Below are 21702 nucleotides of genomic sequence, written 5' to 3'. Positions count from 1 at the left end.
CCTCTTTGCTCTTGTTGCTTTGCTACCTTCTGCCTCGGAGCCAGCCAAGTATGGACTGAAACCTCCACAAACTGTGAGCTAAATAAACCTTTCCTTCCTTCATTTTGGGAGTTGGGTATTTTGTCTCAGCAATGAGAGAAAAGTAACCAAGACAAGGGCATTATCAAAAGTACAGTACATAGACAGACAGATAGATAGAGACAGAAAGAGAGGGAGGGAGATGTATGGACAGTGTACAGAGCATACCTGTGCCATATATAAGATGCTTATATATGAAGTATATATTTTATGCAGTACATGTTCATAAATACTATACTATATTTTTAGGATGAGTTACAGGTTCAGTGAGCTTAGGAAACAGAGAAAGGAGTATATCTAGAACAAAGCCTACAGAAATAAAATTATTAACAGCTAGAGATTTCATGCAGCTGCACAAGACATGGGTAAAAGCTGGGTTATAACCTTGAGAATTATGGGGAAAAAAAACAAAAAGATAAGCAGATCATCTGCCTGCTGTGGGTCACACAGTCCTGGGGTTGTGCCGTGTTGGGAGTCAGGATGGGCTGTAAGCTCCTTTTTTACTTCAGTATGCCTTAAATATCACACAGGAAGAAAGCCATGCGGAAAAGCGATAGTGAGTTTGTTTTTGAGGCCTCTGGACCTGGAGAAGGACCTCGTTTCTCTCCACACACTGCGCAGCCTTGGGTAAACACTTTATCTTTGTGAAGTGCAACTCCTTCCTTTGTGCAGAATGTGGCAGGCTATCTCATAGGGATTGTTCTGTATAACAGATGCAATACTTAATAAAGTATTTGAAAAAGCTGTAAATCATGAAGAAAATAAGATGTAATTCTGAAAGATCATAACTACACTTTTATATGAGAAAAATCCTCAGATATTGAATTTCTTCATCAATAAGGTAATATTCTATTCATTAGAATTGAAGATATTGTCGCAGGAAATGACCGTTTTTATTTAAGTAATTACTTAATGTTTAAAATCATAAGTCAAATTGTTTCTTTAAACTAAGACAACAGATAGGTGTGCTTCGTGCTGAAATTTTCCTTATTGATTTTTTAATAAATTTTTCTTGAATTTCTACTGTGTGCAAAGCCCAGCTTCATACACTGAGGGAAAAATGAACAGATGAACACGGCACCCCTGAGGAACTTACACAGAGCATTATGCTTTGAAAACTCCCATTTCTGCATCCCAGCTGAAGCTGATAGAAGTTTTGGTGCATTTATATGGTGATACCTATTTCTTCATGAATATCTTTTAGTAAAAGATCACGTGTTTACTCTTCCATGCTGATTCTTTCCTAAAACAGGGTGGTAGTATGCAAATGTTTGCCATATATTTGAGCAGAATCAAACACCTCACAGTAATACGATAAAACATGTCCATAAATGTTGAAGAAATTAAGAGAGTACCACAGTATCAAAGAGGTGATATATTCACTGCAGCAATTTGAAAATTTTCACACCAAAAGTATCAATAAATGCATTAAATGTCTATGAAATGTTAAGTATTTTGAGAGCCAAAAAATTGGGTAGCAAGCCCTCTATAATAAAGCGTCCTCTGGATATATTCAGGTTTAAAAGTATTGAAGAGTATATTTCAAAAAGATACTCAAAGACTACATATCTAATATAAGAACTCACTGTATAATATCTTGTATCAGTGATCATTTCATAGATGCTTAAGTGACTAAGTCTAAGTGGAAATTTACGAAGCCAGGGGCTATGTACCCAGTATAGATATATAAGAGTATGAGAAATCACGCATCCACAGATATTTAATTAAACAACTGCCTCATTAAAATTGGTGCATAGTTCCTTCCTAACTTGAGTATCTAAAAGTTCATGGAGTTAGACAGGTTTTAGAAGAGGCTGTGTCTTAAAAATCTAAAATTATATGACAGAAAATTAAGCACAATTTAATTACAGCGTATTATTTTCAAAAACAGGTTTGTACTACTTCTGGTTTCTATTCAGATATGAAAAGGGTATATCAAACATCAATTTCACCATTACAAAAAGGAAAACATAAACAGAAAACATTGCAATTAACAGCTTTTCTTGATTCCATTATGGAGTCGAGATGGTAGAGCAATTCTGATAGACAACCAGCAGTTAGAGGAAGGACCAGTCGTGCACTTTAGTTGTCAGCAGACCAGGTGAGAAGATTTAGGTAAAAGTTTTTGTTGAACTGGTATAAGCCAAGTATAGACTTTGGTGAGCAGATGACCCCCTGGAGCACAGACAAGCGAAGATGATCACCCCCTAACAGGTTTCTCATTCATAAGCACCTGCCCACTCTCTCAGGAAGATTGGGGCACCCGGGGCAAGCTCGCCAGAGGGTGCTACACTAAAAACTAAACTGCAATCATGAGGTAAGAGTATCAGAATTCCCTGGCAATCAGACAGATGGACAGATCAGATAGATAGATGATAGGCAGATAGATGGATGGATGGATAGAGGGACAGACAGATGGACAGATGGATGGACAGACGGGCAGACAGACTGTATTAATGAGATTTTATCCTTACCTAGAAATAGCCACATTTCTGAATATCTAATTTTCCATTATGGAAGTGCTCCTACTTGAAGTATAAACTGAATTATATGCTATACTTTGCAGTATAAACTGCAAGACTCTGAATGCTGTCTTAAGAAGAAATTTCCATTTCGAAATCAAAGAAACAACAAATATAAGAGAAAAAGCCCATGCATAAATGTTTTGATTTTTCAACTTACAGAGTTTTACTATCAATTGTACAATATATTTAAAACATACGTTTGTATTATAGCATGTTGCTATATCAGAGAACAATAAAAATATAATTTGATTATATTTCCAGCACTGAGTTCTTTTACATTGGACCATTTCATTGATGTCCGGGAAGCGTCACACTTTGTAGGATTTCTCTCACTGATCCTTCCTGTCCATGAACACATGGCATGACGGTTCCCACCATGTTACTGTGGTGAGGCGGAGGCCATGTCTGACCTTATATCCCCTACAACAGCCTCTACCAAGTGGACTCACTTCAGAAGAAACACTCTGTGGGCTAAAGAGTAGATTAATTCTTTAAAGCCTGAGCTATTTAAATCAACATAAATATTACAAAAATGTGTACCACTCAACTACATAAAATATGAATTAAGATATCTTGCAAAATATATATTTCCTGTGAATATTTCCTTAGCAAGTCTTTAGATAAATATATTTTCCTTCATTCAGGATAATTTAGTAAGCCACCAGGTTTTACTCCAAAGAACTGTTCAAAAGGCCAATATGGATTACAAAGTGAAACAAAGGCAAAAAAGAAAATATGGTAAAGAAAAACTTCCTTTGTGGAATGCAAGAATGAGTAGTGCTTCATCGAACAAGTCTTTAGGATGAAAACTCATTAGTCTCTACGTTAGCAAGGATGAAGCCCAGTCAAGGTAATTTACACCTCTTAAAGTACACTGCAAAAATGAATTGTCATTTATCAAATTTAAAATTTAGAATAAAAGCTAGCTATATACTTTAACAAAAAATAAGAAGGTGAAAAGCGAAAAAAGCAATCAAGTCAGTCATACAAACACTTAATTTCTCCTGAAGTATAACTGCTTTTGGACTAGAGATGCTGAAAACGTCTCCAAACAATTAATCTTGTAGTACATTTTTATATTCAATAAAGATATATGAAAGATGGTAACACCATCCGCACTAGTATATCCAACACCAGGAGAGAATTACAAAGAATGGAGAGACAGATAAATTATGAGATACAAATATTGTTTTCATTGAGTGCGTTTAATACGTATCTGTTTCCTTATGATAACTGAAACAAAATCCTACCTGAAACAACTTTTCCTTTCGGCCCATGCCATTGGAATGATGGGTCTATAAGTTCAGCATTTCGAAGTTGCTGGTCAACACACAGCACATGTGGACTCCGTTGATGGAGCATAACATAGACCTGTACTGAAAATGCAACGTAAAAGTTTACATATGGTGAATCACTGAACAGTTGGCATGTGATCTCTGAAAAGTTGCTGGTGACTTTTCTAAAAATTTTCTTATGAGTAAACTCAAAACAATTTAATCTTTACTGTATTCCTTTTGATTTCCTAAATAGTACTATTTCTGCTTATCGTGGTTCTTTCAACTTTAAAGCAAAGTGGGTCAAAATATTTTATGCTCTGTCTTTCTCTGTAGCACCTTATGCTGGTATAGGTTGGATTACATTCTCTTATATGATTTCTATTAATTAATTTTTTATTACCTTGATAAGATTTAAATTGCATTGCATCAATGTAACTAATATTAAAAACATGCAGTGTGTTTTATTTGCCTGTATGTGTTCGTGTGTGTGTGTGTGTGTGAGTGTAAATGTGTGTACTGTCAACTTGAACAAAGTATGTCAGTTCTTCTTATTCAGAACTCAGACATACTGACTTTATTCTCAGATTATAATTTCAATTATAGAGTACTAAGGCAATATTAAGATAATTCTACATCTAGACTTTATCTGTTTTGCCAAGACATTTAATGTACACAAAGCTTAGAATAAGTTGTCTAGATTAGAGAAATAACATATGCTTTACAAGAATATAGCACAATATACAGCATTAAAATAAGAAAAGCATTAAAAAGTCAACAAATATTACTTTGATTTTAAATATTAAGCATTTTGATCCACTTTGCTTTAAAGTTTAAAGAAACATGATAAGCAGAAATAGTACTATTTAGGAAATCAAAAGGAATACAGTAAAGATTGAATTGTTTTGAGTTTACTCATAAATAAGTTTTTAGAAAAGTCACCACAACTTTTCAGAAATCACACAGTAACTGTTCAGTGATTCACCACATGTAAAGATTTTTATGATTCAATAAAATAAAAATTATTTTTCAGAATCAAAATTCTCCTTAACTTTAAAGAAGCTGCCTCTAAAGTTTTTAAAATTAATTTTATTGGTACATTTGAGATATACATCATGATCATATTCATTATAAGGAATTTATACCTATATATATTTTTATTCTTCTTTTTAAACCTTTAAAAGTTTTACCACAAGACAAGATGCTTATTGAACACACATACACAAATGTACATATACATACTTACACACACACACACACACACACACCCTTTTCCACAGGTTTTGAAGATTTCTCTATTCTTCATTTGTTTTTGTCATGAATCAATGTTGAACTTTAACAAATTTTTATCTAGGTGAGGTGATTGTTTTGTTTTTTATTGAATATTTTTATTGAATCCTTGATATCAATAGGTTGCTTTACTAGAGTAAAATAACTTGGGCCGCTATCTTACCTAATCATCCTTGGAAACTTCCTTTAAAGCCCTCAAAGGAGTCAGCACTGCCCATATCTTGACTGTGAGCGTCTACCTATTAAAACTGTGAGAAGGCTCTGAGACATTTCTGTTATTCAAGCCATCCAGCCTATTGTGCTTTTTTTTTTTTTTTGAGACAGGGTCTCACTATGTAGTCCAGGCTGGCCTTGAACTTGTAGCGATCCCACTGCCTCAGCCTCCCAAGTGCTGGGATCACAAGTGTGCAGCACCACACCCAGCGTATGGTGCTTTACTACAGCTGTGATAAAGGACTAACAGATCTCATAGGAACAGAGGCCGGACAGCATTTAGCGTGCACAGTTCCCACCACAAGCCGTTGCTCTGACCCCTAGCTTTGCACCCTGTGGTGCGCCCTGTGGCACTGAAGTGGAACCAGCAGTGTGGCCGCCACTGGAGGGGCAGTTGGGATGGCAGGGCCTTCAAAACCTCCTTGCCACAAAACAATTTATTAGACCTGTCCAGCGGGTCTTTGGGAGACATTTTTTTAAAAGACAGACTCTCATTGTGTAGTTCAGGCTGGTCTTGAACTCATGATATAGTCCAGGCTGGCCTTGAACTCACAGCAATCATCTTGCCTCAGCCTCCTGAGTGCTGCATTACAGGTGTGCGACACTGTGCCCAGCAAGAGTTTTTTGAAAGAGCCCATTTGCATGGCTGTTTTACTCTGAATTTGTGAGCCATCTGGGGATAATCTTTTGTGAGAAACAGAAAGAAACAAAAGACTAAAGATAAACAAACAGACTCCAGAGACCTAAGGCCCATTATCATGCACTGGCATATATACAACGACAGTCCCAGAAAGAGCAGTGAGGGACAGAATATTTGAGGAAATAATGAGAAAAACTTCTTGAAATGGATGAAAAACATGAAACTACAAATCCAAGAAGCTCAGTGTACTCCAAGTAGAGTAAGATTAAAGAGATTTACACCGAGATGTCACCTAGATGTCAATAAAGATTGTTTATAGATGGCAATCTATAACAAAGAGAGCATCATGAAACCAATAGCAGCAACTAATCACACATACATGATACACAATTGATAGTTTATTTCTTATTAGAAGCCACAATGCAATAGAAAATTCTGAATAAATCTAAAACAAGTAATTAGATTAGTTTTTAAAACTTCCATTAGGAAAAATCTAGCACCAGATGGAGTCGCTGATAAAGTCTACCAAATAAATAAAGTACAATAATCAATAATCCTTCACATACTCTTTGAAAAAGAAGAGAACAGAAAATATCCCAACTTTTTCTATGAAACCAGTATTACCCTAAAATCAAAATCAAAGAAAGCAAAAGAACACTACACACTTTCTTGCATGAATATACATATAAAAATTCTCCAGACACTAGCAACCAAATCCCGTACCATCAAAAAGCAGTATATATCATAATCAACTGAGATTTATTCCAGGAATGCTGGGATAGGTCCAAACACAAAAATAATAGAATACATCATATAACTCAAAAAAGATAAAAACGTACCATCTCCTTAAATATAGAGAAAGCCTGTGATAAAATTCAACATCCTTTCACAATAAAATTATCAAACCACCTAGGAACAGAAAAGAACTCCCTCAAACTGATTGAGTGTACCTTAATATCTATAAAAACTTAAAACCTAAGTGGTTAAAAACCTAAACCTTTCCCGTCTCATAAGATCAAGAGCAAGACAAAGATAAGTGTTTTTATGATATTAAACTGGAGGTTGTAGCTGAGGCACCTGGTAAGAAAAAAATGGACTAGAAGAAATACAACCGTCACTATCTGCAGGTGTCACGGTATTCTATACGGAATATCCTAAAAAGTTCTCTCCCCAAAGTAGAAGTAATAAATGAATTAAAGAAAGTTCAGGTTGTTATGACACCAATATGAAAACATCAGTTGTATTTCTATAAACTGGCAATAAACAATCCCAAAAGTAAGTAAAATCCTTCGATTTATAATATGGTCAAAAATAATAAAATATTTAGAATTAAATGTAAGCAGTATAATAAATAAATATAAATTTAACAAAAGAAACGTAAGACTTGCACACCACAAAGTAAAATATATCATGAAGGGGAATTAAAGCAAATTTAAATAAATGGGAAGACATTTCACATTCAAGGGTTGAAAGATGTAAGATTGTTAAAGTACCAAAAATTAAACTAAAAATTCAAAGCTTGATAAATCCCACTGCATATGTTTACAGAAACTGGCAGTTTGAGTATAAAATGCATATGAAGTTCCAAAGGACAAACAGTAGCCAAAAGAATCTTGAAAGGATCAAATTTGAAGTACTTGCACTTACTGACTTCAAAACTTATTGTAAAGCAATAACCAAGACAGCAAGACATTGGCAGCAGGATAGACATACAGATGAACAAAATAAAATGTAAAACCTCTAATAAACTCATACAGCTGTGGCTAATTATTTTCATAAGTTTCCAAGAGAATGCAGTAAAAAGTAAAATAGTCTCTTCAACAGATAGTGCTAAAACAACTGGATAATCATATGATAAAAAATGAATTTGATCTGTATCTTGCATCATAATACAGATTATCATGATGGATCAAAACACCTACATGAAACATCAAAAAAACACGCCTATCAAAAAACAAAAGAATAAAACTTTGTGACTACTTATTAGGAAATAATTTCTTAGATGCAACACCTAAAGCATAAAAAAAAAAAAAATAGAAATTAGACTTTACCAAAGCTCAAAATATTTATTTCAAAAGCTAGATCAAGAAAGTCAAAATAGCAATCTAAGAATGGGAAAAAACATTTGAAAATTGTTTACGTGATAAAAGTCTACTAGCCAGAATATATACAGAACTCTATAACTCAAGAACAATAACAACAACAAAAACCAATTAAGAAATAGGCAAAGGACTTCAATAGGCATTTCCGCAAGTAAAATACCCACATAGCCAAAATACATATGAAGTCACAATATCACGAGTCATTAGAAAAACACACCTCAAAAAGCCAATTAGATACCACTTCACACATGCACTGTAATTTTTTAAAACAGATTAAAATAACAAGTAGTGATGCAGATGTAGGGACATCTGAACCCATATATCACGGACATCAAAGCAAATTAGTTTACACTCTTTGAAAAGTGGCCTGGCAGCTCCTCAAAATGCTAAAAGTAGAATTCACATATTACCTAGTAATTCTACTCTATAACCAAGAACAGTGAAAACATACATTCACATACAACAGAAGATATTCAGCCATAAAGAGGAATGAAGTTCTTATATATTCAACGGCATGGATGAAGCTCAAAAACATTAAACTAAGTAAAAGAACCCAGATTCAAAAGGCCACACAGCACATGATTTCACTTGTATCCAGAACAGGTAAATATAAACAAAAAGGAAATAGGGTAATAGTTCTATGGGCTGCAGAAGGATTGGTCAGTAAGTACAATGTTTCTTTTGAGGGTGATGAAAATATGAAATTACATGGTGGTGATAGCCATCCAAACTTGTCAACACAAAAATCCTTATTTGCATCTCATATGACTATTATAAAATCTTATAAACCCAAAAACTTTGTGACATGTAGATCTTATCTGAAAAATGTTTAGCATAATTAAGCTGTCCATATTTAATTATATAGCTAATATTGTACAATGACAAGCAAATATAAATAGTGTCAATAACTATTTTTTAGAAATAATTACTTTTGCACACTTAAGCAGGTACAACATACAGAATTAGACCTTACTAATTCTAAAAACATAAACATTTTATTTCACTTTTGCAGAAGGAAAAAGACCTTATGGAACCAGAATAGCTGAGGGACATTAATCATTTAGATAAGGCTTAAAAGTTTAGTGAATGCTAGTAACTGTCTTTAAATTACTGAAAATCTATTCATGAGTACCTGGAAAATGTGATGATCCTACTATTTTCACTGGCTCCTGAGTCAGGCGAAAACCTCTTGGCAACAGAGCCAAATACCCATCTGTGTAAAATAAATGATTAACAGTTTGCCTCACTATATAACAAAATATTAAAAATACTACAGTATCATAGTATATTTGGTCTTCCCTCAAAGGGAAAAACCATAATCCAGTCTTCCTCTGACATCTGATTCTGGGTTCCCAGATGTACTCCCCTTCATACAGCCTAAAGAACCAATCTACCTGTTGTTTCTCCCTAATATATCTCACCTGACACTTTTCCTATAGCACCATAGAACACTTTTAAATCCAAGTAACTCACTTTTCAAGACTAAAATCACAAATGCTCCCCCTTCAAACCTGTTTTTCCATATTTTTCACCTGACATGGCATGTCACCAGTACCTCTCTTATAACACTCATTATACTTTGGAATATATTTATGCACATACATAATTGCCTCACTAGATTATAAATTCCATTGATGGAAGCATCAGTGCTTGTGGATTTATAAGCAGCAAAACCCAGCACGGTGTCTTGTGCCTAACTATTAAACAGTAATTGTAAAATATACCCTGGTATTTTTTATTCCTAGCTGAATGAGCAGATGTGATAGGCATGATAGTATGAATAGCAACTGTGAAAAGCGGCTGGAGAAAAATTCAGTACCGTAAGCATTATACCTAAATAACCTTCACAGCACAAAGTAAAGTACAAAGGAAAGGGTGTGATATTAGAAGCCAGACAACCCGAGTTTAAATCCAAATTCTGCTCCAAACTGGTTTGAGGGAAATCATTTTAAACTCTAAGAACTGCAGTTTCCTTATTTGCAAAATTGGGCTGACAATAATTCTAGCTTATAGAATCATTGTAGGAGCTGAGTGGAATATTGTATAAACTGCAAGGTGCCATATAAATATCTGGCCTTTACTATTCACAGTTTCCATGTCAATCTATTGACTGCTTACCTACTTCTCATAATCTCAGAGACCTAGTCTTGTTAATTGATCAAAAAAAAAAAAAGAAAAGAAAAAAGCCAGCTGAGCTTTCAAAACAAAAAACATACTCTGTCACACCTAGGTGCAAGACCATGAACCATATTCAAAAGCATCTTTCTCTAATAGGACAACTACAGGCTACTGGCTATATTCTCCTAGAATAAGCTTTGGATTCTGCATGCCTGGACTTTCACACATTTTGTAATCTGCAACCTATGATTTCTTTCCTTTCTCCACCCGTGGTTATTGCCACATTCCTTCTGCATTTATATTCTTGGAGGAGTTATAAAGCAGAAAAAAAACTTTCTAGTTAAACAATAGTTGGCCTGAACGCTCCCTTCTTTCTTCAGACATTGTTCATATCAGAAATAATTCAGTTCTTCAGTTGTCAAAATTTAAACTCCAAATGGATCTTGCATTTCACATCGAAAACCAATAGATGGCGCTCCATGGTCACGGATATTTTAAAGCACTCAGAAGCCTACTCATTGTGAAACACTCAATACATCCTTATAGAATCCACGGAAATACAGACCATGGGCCAACGGCCCACGAACCTAAATTAGGGGATTTATTAAGTACATTAAATTTCAAACTCTATCTGGGGTTGTTTCAGTGATCTGTTCTATGTGTACATTATTAGTTTTCCAGCTTTGCTCTCTGGGTATTAAGGGATGCCGTGCTTCCTCGCAGGAACCCAATGCCCTTGACACCGGAAACAGTTGTTCTCAGCGGGAGCCGCGGTTGCCCGGCAGCGCCGTTCCTCACCTGAGGAGGGCGCCCGCACCAGGAAGGCGGAGAAGAAAAGGATGGTGGCCCGGGAGAGTGGGCAGCCCGCGGCCCGGGCCCGCCGCCAGCCCCGCCACGCCCGGCCGGGGGCCGAGGCCTCCATGCCACGCCGCAGCCACCTGCCGACCCTCGGAAAAGAAGGTCGTTACGGGGCGCGCGCCCACCCGCCGCCGGAAGTTACAGGGCGGCCGCGGGAAGAATGGACCGGATGCGAGCGCTGCCATTTCCGCCGGACGCGCCTGCACTTCCGCTGGGAACCAGGCTGGAGGGGCGCTGCCCTGTGAACCTGACTCCAGAGGGCAGGGAATACTGCTTCTTGGGGAATACTGCGGAGTATAAACTACTTACGGTAGAATCTACATTGGAGTGGAACGCCAGAGCCTGTGCCTTTACCTTTGAGTGACATTTGTGGACCGAAGGAAGATTTTTTTTTTTTTTTAGGTTCAATCCTGAAACCTACAATCGAGCCCAGAGTTACATCTCTAGGCCTGTTACTTATTTTTTTTTTAATTTTTGAAATAAGCTTTCACTGAGTCACTTAAGTTGTCTGGGCTGTGTTTGAACTTGCTATCCTCGTGCCTCAGCCTCCCAGACTGTCTGGTTAGAAGCGTGTACCGCCACGGCTAGTCTGGCAAGACCCTTTTTATATAAACTGGTTGCATACTGGCAGACTTTGGGAGCCAACTTCAAGCAACAAATAGAATTTATGAGTTTCAATAGATCCAGAGTTTGCGTGGATCTAGTAGTATCAATAACTAATGTGTTAATGTGTGGTTCTTGACAATCGCAGTGCACACCTTGTGGCAATAAAAGGTCATGCTTTTAGTCCCAAGGAAAAGCTCAGTGGATGAATGGAGGATAGGACCATAGATGGAATTGATTTCACGCAGTACCCATCTTGGAAAAGGATCTTTCACCTAAATTCAGAAAAGAAAAAAACAAAAACAAAAACAAAAACAAAAAAAACATAAAAAGGCACTATGAGCTAAAGAGGCATTTATAGGGAGAAAATGTTATAAAGAAATCAGAAAAAGAATAATATCTCTCTCCTCTGCTTCTGGAGGGTTTGCTTAATAATAATATCTATGATAAATGTAAATCATATAAAGCAGGTGCAAATTAAACATGGAACTTTGAGCAACTAAAGACAGTGCCTAACAAGAAATTTGCTGTCACCTTCTACATGAAGTGATTATGAGTAGAGTTAGACACTCACTGCATGTATTAGGTATGTTTTGAATGTTCTATGTCATGATTTCAAACAGGCAGCCTAACCATCTAAAACATCCTCCCTTAATGTTAGTAGTACATCTCTAAATTTTACTGATTTCAGATGGGACATTCTCATTTCACCACATCTTAAACTTTTGCTTTTACAGTTACTTGAATTATATGTATCTGGCCCTTCTAGGATTTTGCATGATTTGCACATTTGCTTTATTAAGGATGATGTGAGATTTTATCCCCATATTCTAATCTTTGGAATGTTTTTGGTAGCCATTTTTAGGCAAAATAAAATTATTTGAAAATAAGTTTTAAGTGCACTGCTACATCAGTCATTTAGATGAGATCTTTTAATGTGGGCTAGTAATTGATAACATTTTGTAGTTTCCTGAACTAATTTAAAAATTCACATTGCTCTTATTCTGGACATCATAATAGCATTAAAATAAGAATAATTTCAAACGTACAAATGAGCCTCGCCTTTGACTGTAACTTATGAATTGCTTTACTTAAAAATGAGATATAACAACTTTATTATAATACATGTTTCTTTTGAAGTGAATTTAAGCTTAGAGTGCATTTAAGCTTTGAAGTGCATGTAGATAAATGTTATATATCAGCTAAATACTTCATTGTAATCCTATATTTATTGTTTAAAATATATTTTCATTAGACCAATTGCTCAATACTCATTAACTGAATACATTTTACCCATGAGATACCAACGTATGAAAATTTTAAAATAAATATCACAGTTTTCTTGAGTATTAGAGATAAAAATATATTGGAATTGTTACTGCACAGATTACTTTTTGTTTTTCCTTAGAATTACATTATGACATATATATTTTGTTCTGGGCATTAGAGTTCTAACTGTTGCCAAGCAACAAGAGTTCTACTTTTCTTCTTATATTACTGCCCTATCCTTCCTTTGATGGATAAAAATCCTTTACCTTAAAAAATAGTACTCTGCCGATATTTAGAAAGCTGAATCAATAATTTTATGCTACTTTAGCTGTGGTCTTCAATTATCAGAAATTCAAGACTTTTTATAGTTAAAGAGAGAAGAGTCATCAGAACAACACAATTTACCAACCTCAAAAATTACAGAGGAAGGCCGTGGATATGGGAGTTCAGTACAAATCTGGAAAGATAAGTATACCTGAGAAGTTCATCTTTTCAGGAAAAAAAACAGTTGAGAATACAGACTACCCACACTACTGTGATCTCTTAAGAAAAATGAACATGCCTTTTGTGAGAGGGGTTGAGGACAGACATGATTTCGGCAGATTTGAGAAGAAAGGCAACCCTACTTTTCTTAAGTTTCATCCTTACCCCCCTTCAGGACTGCCTGACTACCATTTGTATCACCCTTATCCACCACCATTGGGCCCAAATTATGCCTTATTTCCACTTCGGGATGATGTGCCCTTAGAAGATCCTTGTTCAGTGTTTGTGAGTTCCGGTGGTGATGCTGACTTAAAGCCTGGTACTGGCAGAGCCATACCGAACCTGGTGGATTTCAGTGATGTGAAACCTCAACACAGAGTTCCTAGACCAGACACAGGATTTCAATCGACAGTCAAAAGACAAACAATACTGTCACAAGAACTGCAACAAGACAGGAGATGGAATTCCAGGAAAGTACCAGACATTTCCATCAGAGCAAGACTTGGAGGTAAATAAGGCAATAAGGACTTTATGTGCCTTACATACTCCAGTGAGGGAGGAGGGCATGGCTATCAAAATTAGAATATTTTTGGCCAGGCATGGTGGTGCATGCCTGTAACCCCAGCACTCAGGAGGCTGAGGCAGGAGAATCACTAGAAGTTTGAGGCCATCCTGGGATCCATAGTAGGTTCAAGGCCAGCCAGAACTGGATAGTAAGATCCTGTCTCAAAAAAGTTAGAATTTTTGCAGTAAAATTAGCATAAAATTATAAGCTATTATTTTTATATTGTATCACACATTTTAAGGAAACCATAGAATGGTGAGATAAATAAGCCTACTTGTAAAACAAAGTTTAGCTTAAAAAGAAAAGATGTTTTGTTAGGTTAAGTGACCAATGCAACATATACAACAAATTATTATAGACACAGACTTATTTTACTGCAAGAGGTTTTATGTATCCCTTTAGTAACTGCAGCAAGTCTCCTCTGTATCTCTCCCTTGGAAAAGTCTTTGATGGTTATGAGAGTACAGGGGCTAAAATGAACTCAGAAAGAAGAGGAAAGTAATTGTGCAGGTCCAGTTAGGAGTTGAAAGGAAGCAAGCCCTGCACAAATAGTGCCACAATCTGGATGCAGGACTGATGATCCTGTACTGACATCTACAGAGCCTTAGTTTTCTGTGAACCCTCTACTGTACCACCATGGACCTGGGCCCAAGTGGTGAGACATTCCTCCAAAGGGAGCCATGGGGGTGATTTCCTATATAAAATTGTGTTTGACAGGCAGGAGTAAGAAAACATTACATCTGAATACATGAAAATGCAAAGGTCAAATGATGTAAGAGAAGGTGCCTGGCTTGTTGTCATGTGAGAGACTGCAGTACCCACCCACAGCTCCTCTGCAGCATCCATCATAGACAAGAAAAGAACGTGTACCATTGTAAGCACTGCCATACCCTTTCCCATGGGACTGCATCATTTTATCTTCCCAGCAAGAGTAACAATTCCACCTCCTTGCATTCTTTGGCCATAGTTTATTATCCTTTTGCTGTGCTGTTAAATACTCTTGTAAAATTTTGTTTAGGATTTCTGCATCAGTATTCATCAAGAATGTTTGAAAAATTTTGCTGTGTCTTTTTCTGGTCTTGGTATTAGGGTAATGCTGTCCTCACAAAATAAGTTTGAAATATCCTCTTCACTTTTCTTCAAAAGTGTGAGAAAAATCTTTAAGTGTTTGGTAGATCTCTCCAGTGAAACTGTTTGCTCTTGGACTTTTGTTATTTTTTTTTTTGTTTCCTTTCCTTTGTTTATTATTCATTCAATCTCCTTACATAGTTCTAAATTAGTTCATAGTTTCTACTTCTTTATGATTCAGTTTTGGTAGGTTGTGTTTCTAGTAATTTGTCTATTTCACTTAGTTTACCAAATTTGGTGGTGCCCAATTACAGTACTTTCTTTAATCATGTTTTGTTTCTGCGAAGTCAGTTGTAATGACATCTCTTTCACGTCTGATTTTAGTTATTTGATTCTTTTTTATCAGTCTGTCCAAATACTCACCAATTCTGATGATGTTTTCAAAGAATCAGCCTTTGGATTTATTGACCTATCTCAGTTGAGTTTCCATGTTCTATTTTTGTTTATATATCCTCTAATCTTTATTTCCTTCCTTATTCTAACTTTTGCATTATTTTCTTCTTTTTCTAGTTCCATGTGGCATAAGTTTCAGTTTATTTGGGATCTTCTATTTCAATGCACATAGTTACTGCTATGAACTTCCCTCTCCGTTCTGCTCTTGCCACATCCTGTAGTTCTGGTACATTGTGTTTTCATTTTATTTTTTATCAACTTATTTTCTGATTTTTTTCTTTGACACAAAGAAAATGTCTTTGATACTAAATTCTACATGTTTGTGAATTATCCCATTTTTCCCTCTACGATTATCTTCCAGCTTCATTCCATTGTGATCACAAAAGACTCTTGGCAAGATTTTGGTTTTAAAATTGTTAAGACTTATTTTGTGGCCTAACATGTGATATATCCTAGAGAATGAGCTGTGTGTGTCCTTGGTAAGAATTTATAATGTACTGCTGTTGGGTAGAATGTTCTACGTATGTTCGTTAGGTCCAGTTGGTCTATATGTCATTTACCTGCTCTGCTTCCTTGTTGATCTTCTGTCTGAATTCTGTGTCTATTATTGAAAATGGTGTGTTGAGGTCTCCTACTATTCTTGTGTTCCTATCTCTCTCTACCTTCACTTCTGGTTCTCTTGACCTTAGTGAGCCTCTTCATGGCAATTATTTTGAATTATCTGTCAGGAAAACTGTGGCTCCATCTTTCAGAAAAAATTTCTGAGAACTTATCTTCTTCCCTTTGTGGAGCATTTTTGCCTGAGTCTTCATTTTCTTTCACTCTCTTTGTAGATGTTTGTGCATTAGATAAAAGAGGCATAACAGGCGTATCTCCTAGTCTTCCTGAACTGGAGTGATAAATATGAAGAGTACTCCTTATCACCCTGGCCAGAGATTCTACCAGTGTTTCCATCTCCAAGTGAAGATGAGTGATGTGAATTTATTCTGCTTTTCCCTTGTTGCGCAGGGTATGAGCTATGGTTTCTACCAGTCCACAATGCCATCTCATTCTCCCCTGTGAAATTATACTGTTCCAGACCCATGGAGCTCCAGGGCTGGCAAAATAGGTGCTGGCTTTTTGTGCAACCCCAAAGAAGATGAGGTGCTGCACACAAGGATGAGTCAACTCTGTCTCTTTTTAGGAAGGAGCCGAGAGCTGCGATTTCTCACTATGTCAGCTAGTATACCAAACTTCCACCTCCTTTTTCTCTTGGGTTTATCCACTAGGGCTCCAAGCTTACTTCGACAGAAGCAGTGGCTGGAACATGGGATCCCCCTTGCTAAGGTGCGGATGCTCCCCATGTGACCCAACCCTGTGTTTCCCCTGGATGAGCTTGGAAGTTAGAGCTCTCCTCCTGATTGTATGGCACAGCACCTGAAAAGTAAATAAGTGCTTGTTCTCTGCCACTGAGTTCTGCCCTGAGATTTGGGCTGGTTTTGCAGCAGCAGATACTAAAACTGGCTGCAGGTAGGGACATCATTCTTTGTCCTAAATGTGATTATTCTGTTGACATGACTGTAATTCCTCATTCTATGTCTTTTCTCCTCCTCTGACTAAAAATTAAGGATTGCCATACTTCTTTCCTCCTTCTTCAAAGCAATTAATTGAATGGCTGCAAATAAGGTGTATACCATAAAGTCTTATCCTGTGGTTTTGTTTCTTTTTTTGTTTGTTTTTAAATAAAAGGAGGAAAACATTAACAGGTTTTTGCCTGATAGATTTGGGAATGGTTTCCTTTTCCATAATGTGTCATAAATAGCAATTATCCATATGGTTATCAAACCAGAATTACATGGAATTCAGTTCTACCTTTGTTCCTATCTGTCTCACTTCTGCATCTGTACTGGTTTTTCTGGCTACTACAACAAATTACCACAGACTTAACAGCTCAAAAAAATTAATTAGTTCACAGTTTGGGGGAGGAAGTCAGAAGTCTGAGGAACCTCACCTGTGTCTTCTATTTAAGACCTAATGATAATAAATTCTGAGTGTAATCTTGGCTTTTACCTAAAGGCTTTGGAGGAAAATGTGCTTCCAACGTCCTTCAGGTTGTCCCAGAATTCAGTTCCTTGTGCCTGAGGTACCCACTTCGTTGTTCACTGTAGCCAGGGAATGAACTGTGTTCTTAGAGGCTACCCACTTCCTTCCCATGGGGGCGGCTTCTATCATCAAATCAGCAAAGACATATTGAGGCCTTCTGACACTCTAATCTCTCTCCCCGGGCTTTTTGAGCTCATAGACTCTTTCATCCGTTTGTTTCCTATCCTCCTTTTGCCAGTCTCCTGTTCAGATTCTATCTTGAGTTTCTGAGTCACATATTGTCTGAACTACTATCTTCTTTATGAAAAGGATATTATTACATTACTACTATAAACAGTAGTACTAGAGCTAGTGACTGTTAATGAATAAACATGGTGAACACTCACACTGTATGGATGTCGTTCCCTTGGAGTCTTCAGTTCTGGCTTTCAGCTCTGACAACAGTCAGTAAAGGTGAGGGAAATGAGGCTCAGATGGGCAACTCACATCTGTCACTGGCATTTGCACAGAAGCATACAGAAACTGCTAGGCAGGATCCACAGATGAATACTAAGAGCTTGTGCTGGTCTAAGCATCTCTAATAATTAATCTTTCCCATGCTTTTAACATGTAGGTGCTGTCGAACTCACTCCCAAACTTACATTTTTCTAAGGTGAATTAATTTGTGGGACAAATTTGTAAAGTTGAGGGCAAAATCAGAAGCCTCTCCTTTCCCCACAGGATTGGAAAGAATATGGAAAGTACTAAAGCTAACTACTATCTTTATGTGTAGAGACTCCTGTGTACTAAAGACAGTACTATACTACTGTCTTTATGTGTATAGATACCCGTGCACCCCACAGTAATTTCCCCAAATAACCATGCTCAGACTGTAACCACCAAGGGCCGCCCATCTGTGCCTTAAATCCACAGCTTTCCTATCCTGACCCCGGCTTCCTCCTCTTCATTCTCCACCATTCTTTGTCTACCATTTCATGATCGAGCCATAATCACATTTTATCTTTTCTTAACTTTGCGATACTGTCAAAGAGCTGACCTGCTGTCGCACGTGCCTGCTCCTTGCCTGGAATGACTACTCTCACTCCACTTCCCCTTTTTAAATTTATGTCCTACTTGGTTTTCAAGATTAGATCTGCTGTCACCTTCAGGAAGATGTTCCTAACTCCTGACAATCTGGTTGGACGAGATATCCCTTTTCTGCACCCCCACAGGACTTGGGGCTCAACTAATATTGTGATTGTCATGCCACCTTGAAAGTGTGTGTTTATAAGCCCTGATTTCCCACTTGCTTGTGGGCACCTCAAAATCAGAAGCACTGTTTTTCCTTTTTATGCTCTCTCCTCTAGTCGTACAGTGAGTACTTTTGGAAGGGTGATTTTATACTTTTGTAAAATATTGTATATTACTAGTTTCTCAGGGTTTAGGTAGCTGCATAGTAACTAGTGTTGTGTATCACCACCACCCTCAATATATCAAAATAGACATACACAGAACATAGTACTCAACAAGTCTCTTCCAATAATAAATTTAAAATACCAAATAATTACTCACTATTATAATTCTATTAACATGTAAATTATAATAATTGTATTATTATGTAAATTATTATAAATTATTGTGTAAATTATAACTATATTAACGTTAAAGTTGCAGCAGTATTCTGTTTTCACTTCACAAAAGATCTGGAAAAATCATTAGGTAATCCATCAAAAATCAACACCATCTAGTTTAGTTCTTTAGTTCTCTTCCACCAAAATATTTATGATGGAAGAAAAACTTTCTCCTTGTGTTTTTAACCCATGGGAATACACTTTTGGTTTCCAGGTTGGACGAGCCCAGTGAAGGTTACTTCCTCACAAGCTCCTCGTGAGCGGAGCTTGATAAGTCACATAGGCGCAGGTGATGAGGAGGAGGCATGTGCGGTAAGATTTTCTCACCGGGGGGTCTTAATTCTCACAGTTCACCCTGATCTCCTCTCCTCCAGCTGGGAGCTGTTCAATAACACATCCCGTGAACAGCCAGCCTGCCTCAGCCTCTGCTTCTCAGGAAGGTAGATGTGCGCCCCGAGAACGGGAAGCCCACTGATCTTACAGCTCCTTTGAGTCAGGCAGTATTAAAAGACAAAATTTACACCTTCGTAATTTCTAAATTACGAGATTGCGTTCTTAGTCACGTTCCTGTGTAGATTTGACAGTCCTTCAACCTTTTACATTTAAACCAGGACAACTGAAAACTCCTGAGGGAAACACAGACGTGAAAAGTATTTTTAAATGGCTTTATTGAGATATATTTGACATACCATAAAATTCACTCATTTATAGTATATAATTTGTTTTCAGAATATCCACAGAATTGTACAATTATCACCAGTCTCTAATTTTAGAACATTTTCATCACCCCCAAAGACACTGTACTATCAGTGAGAATAAGAATGCATATTAAAGAATCAGGCTGCCTCAGTTTGACGCCTATATAGATTCCTTCCAAATGTAGACTTCTCCTCCCACTTCTCCAGTCACAACAAGTCTTTCTAATTGTACCGCTGCGGACTACGGGGACACGCTTGCTCAGACAGCAGCAGTCATGCCCTGGCACGACTGTGGAACGGAGCTCAAAGCGAGTGTCACCAGTGCCTCCTGCACTAAGATGCCGCACTCCCATGACAGGGCACTGTGTCTTCCCTTCGCCTGTGCATTCCTGTCTTATAAAAACGTCACGTTATTAGAATTGAGAGTAATTGGACCTATTTGGGGGCTCTTAAACGTGATGGCAAAGTAATCAAAATTTGTTTTTGTTAATTTCGCTTATTCCATGTCCGAACTCATCGAAGGATTCATCACTCTTGTAGGTAATTCCCATGAGAGCAAATCAAAGTGAACATTCTAAAAAACTGAAGTCACTGGTGTCTATTTTCATCTGAGCTACAGATTCATGACAAGGCTACATGCTCTATGTGGCTACTTTAGAATTAGAGTTCTGAACGAGGTGCTTCTCTTGAGAAACTTTACTAGAATATTTAGAATAAGTACAGACTTTTTAAGGGCAAAAGTTAAATTTAGAATAAGTACAGACTTTTTAAGGGCAAAAGTTAAATTTATATATTTTACTTCCAATAGGGGAAACTTAGTAACATGGACCTGTACTTCCAATGGCACAACTGAATTAATATTTATTTTTAAAGTGTCCAGAGCTAATAGGGCAGAGAGAAATTACTGGGCTGAAAAGAAGACAGAAATTCTAAAGTTTAAGCCTAGCACATAGGGCTCCTTGGACCTAGCAGGACTTTATTATTCTGAAAGATGTAACAGAATTTGATTTGACTTCTCTGTGATGCCCCAGGAGTAAAAGATCAAAAGTTAAAGCTTTTGATCCATGAAAACCACATACTTCTTTGGGCTGGATAAGCTAGACTCCTGACCACTGGAAATAAGGTAGGGTCAACAGTAAAGATTCCTTAAAGAGTGCTCCCTGGCTTAATGAAGTAAATGAGAAAATTTCAAGTCCTGAACTGGGATTCAGGTGATCCCAGAATGCTGTCATCCCCAAGAACCAAGGAGAGGCCAAAAAATTGTTCTTTGGAAGAAGATAATATCTTATTCAGGCTCAAAGCATTTCTGTGAATAACTTTAACAGTATAAGATGATATCCTATCGATAGCATCCAAACAAATAAATGGGAAGTTTACTATGGGTGAGAATCATGGAAAGGAGAGGAAACAAAAAAAGGAGAGAAAGAGCTGAGCTCACACTTTTCATAAATCACAAGTTAGAGAATATGAAAGCAGAAGACTGGGGAGATAAGAGTTCCAGAATGGAGAAACACGGCACATAAAGAACTTTGTTGGTGGATGCAGCAGCAGATGAGACAAACGTGAAGAGAGAGTTAGTGATCTAGTAAATAAGGTGCAAGACACCACATACAGTGAAGCACAAACACACAAGAAGATGGAAAATGCAAGAGTCCAAAACACAGGAAATAACTGTGATGAGCTTGTGCTTATTGGAAATCCCAGAAGTGGAAAAGCAAAAGCAAGATATGCGAATGCAGTCAGTCGTTGTATCTGTGTGTATTCTGGGGTCTC

At 37.1% G+C, this 21702-nt stretch overlaps 2 protein-coding genes across 3 annotated transcripts in view; one reads left to right on the top strand and one right to left on the bottom strand.

Annotated features, from left to right (window-relative positions):
• Positions 1-11255, bottom strand: part of Zpbp (zona pellucida binding protein) — a 47796-nt gene extending 36541 nt beyond the window's left edge. The window contains exons 1-3 of the mRNA XM_005396624.2: positions 11039-11255; positions 9255-9335; positions 3854-3979 (exon numbers count right to left, since the gene is read on the bottom strand). Coding sequence (XP_005396681.1) covers positions 3854-3979; positions 9255-9335; positions 11039-11162 — 331 coding nt within the window. The 5' untranslated portion in view covers positions 11163-11255. The remainder of the gene's footprint in view (positions 1-3853; positions 3980-9254; positions 9336-11038) is intronic.
• Positions 11256-13092: 1837 nt separating this feature from the next.
• The window catches only part of LOC102005226 (chromosome unknown open reading frame, human C7orf72), a 40034-nt gene continuing 31424 nt past the window's right edge, over positions 13093-21702 (top strand). Inside the window, exons 1-2 of one of the 2 annotated variants that reach the window (XM_005396622.1) lie at positions 13093-13961; positions 19446-19543. In XM_005396622.1, coding sequence (XP_005396679.1) covers positions 13409-13961; positions 19446-19543 — 651 coding nt within the window. In that variant the 5' untranslated portion in view covers positions 13093-13408. Of the gene's footprint in view, positions 13962-14842; positions 14893-19445; positions 19544-21702 lie in introns of those variants that run through there. The other variant, XM_005396623.1, reaches the window with a different exon arrangement.

This window comes from Chinchilla lanigera, unplaced genomic scaffold (genome assembly GCF_000276665.1).
Source record: "Chinchilla lanigera isolate Chin_1 unplaced genomic scaffold, ChiLan1.0 scaffold00055, whole genome shotgun sequence".
NCBI classification, from domain to species: Eukaryota; Metazoa; Chordata; class Mammalia; order Rodentia; family Chinchillidae; genus Chinchilla; species Chinchilla lanigera.
This window is presented reverse-complemented; position numbering and strand designations above follow the sequence as displayed.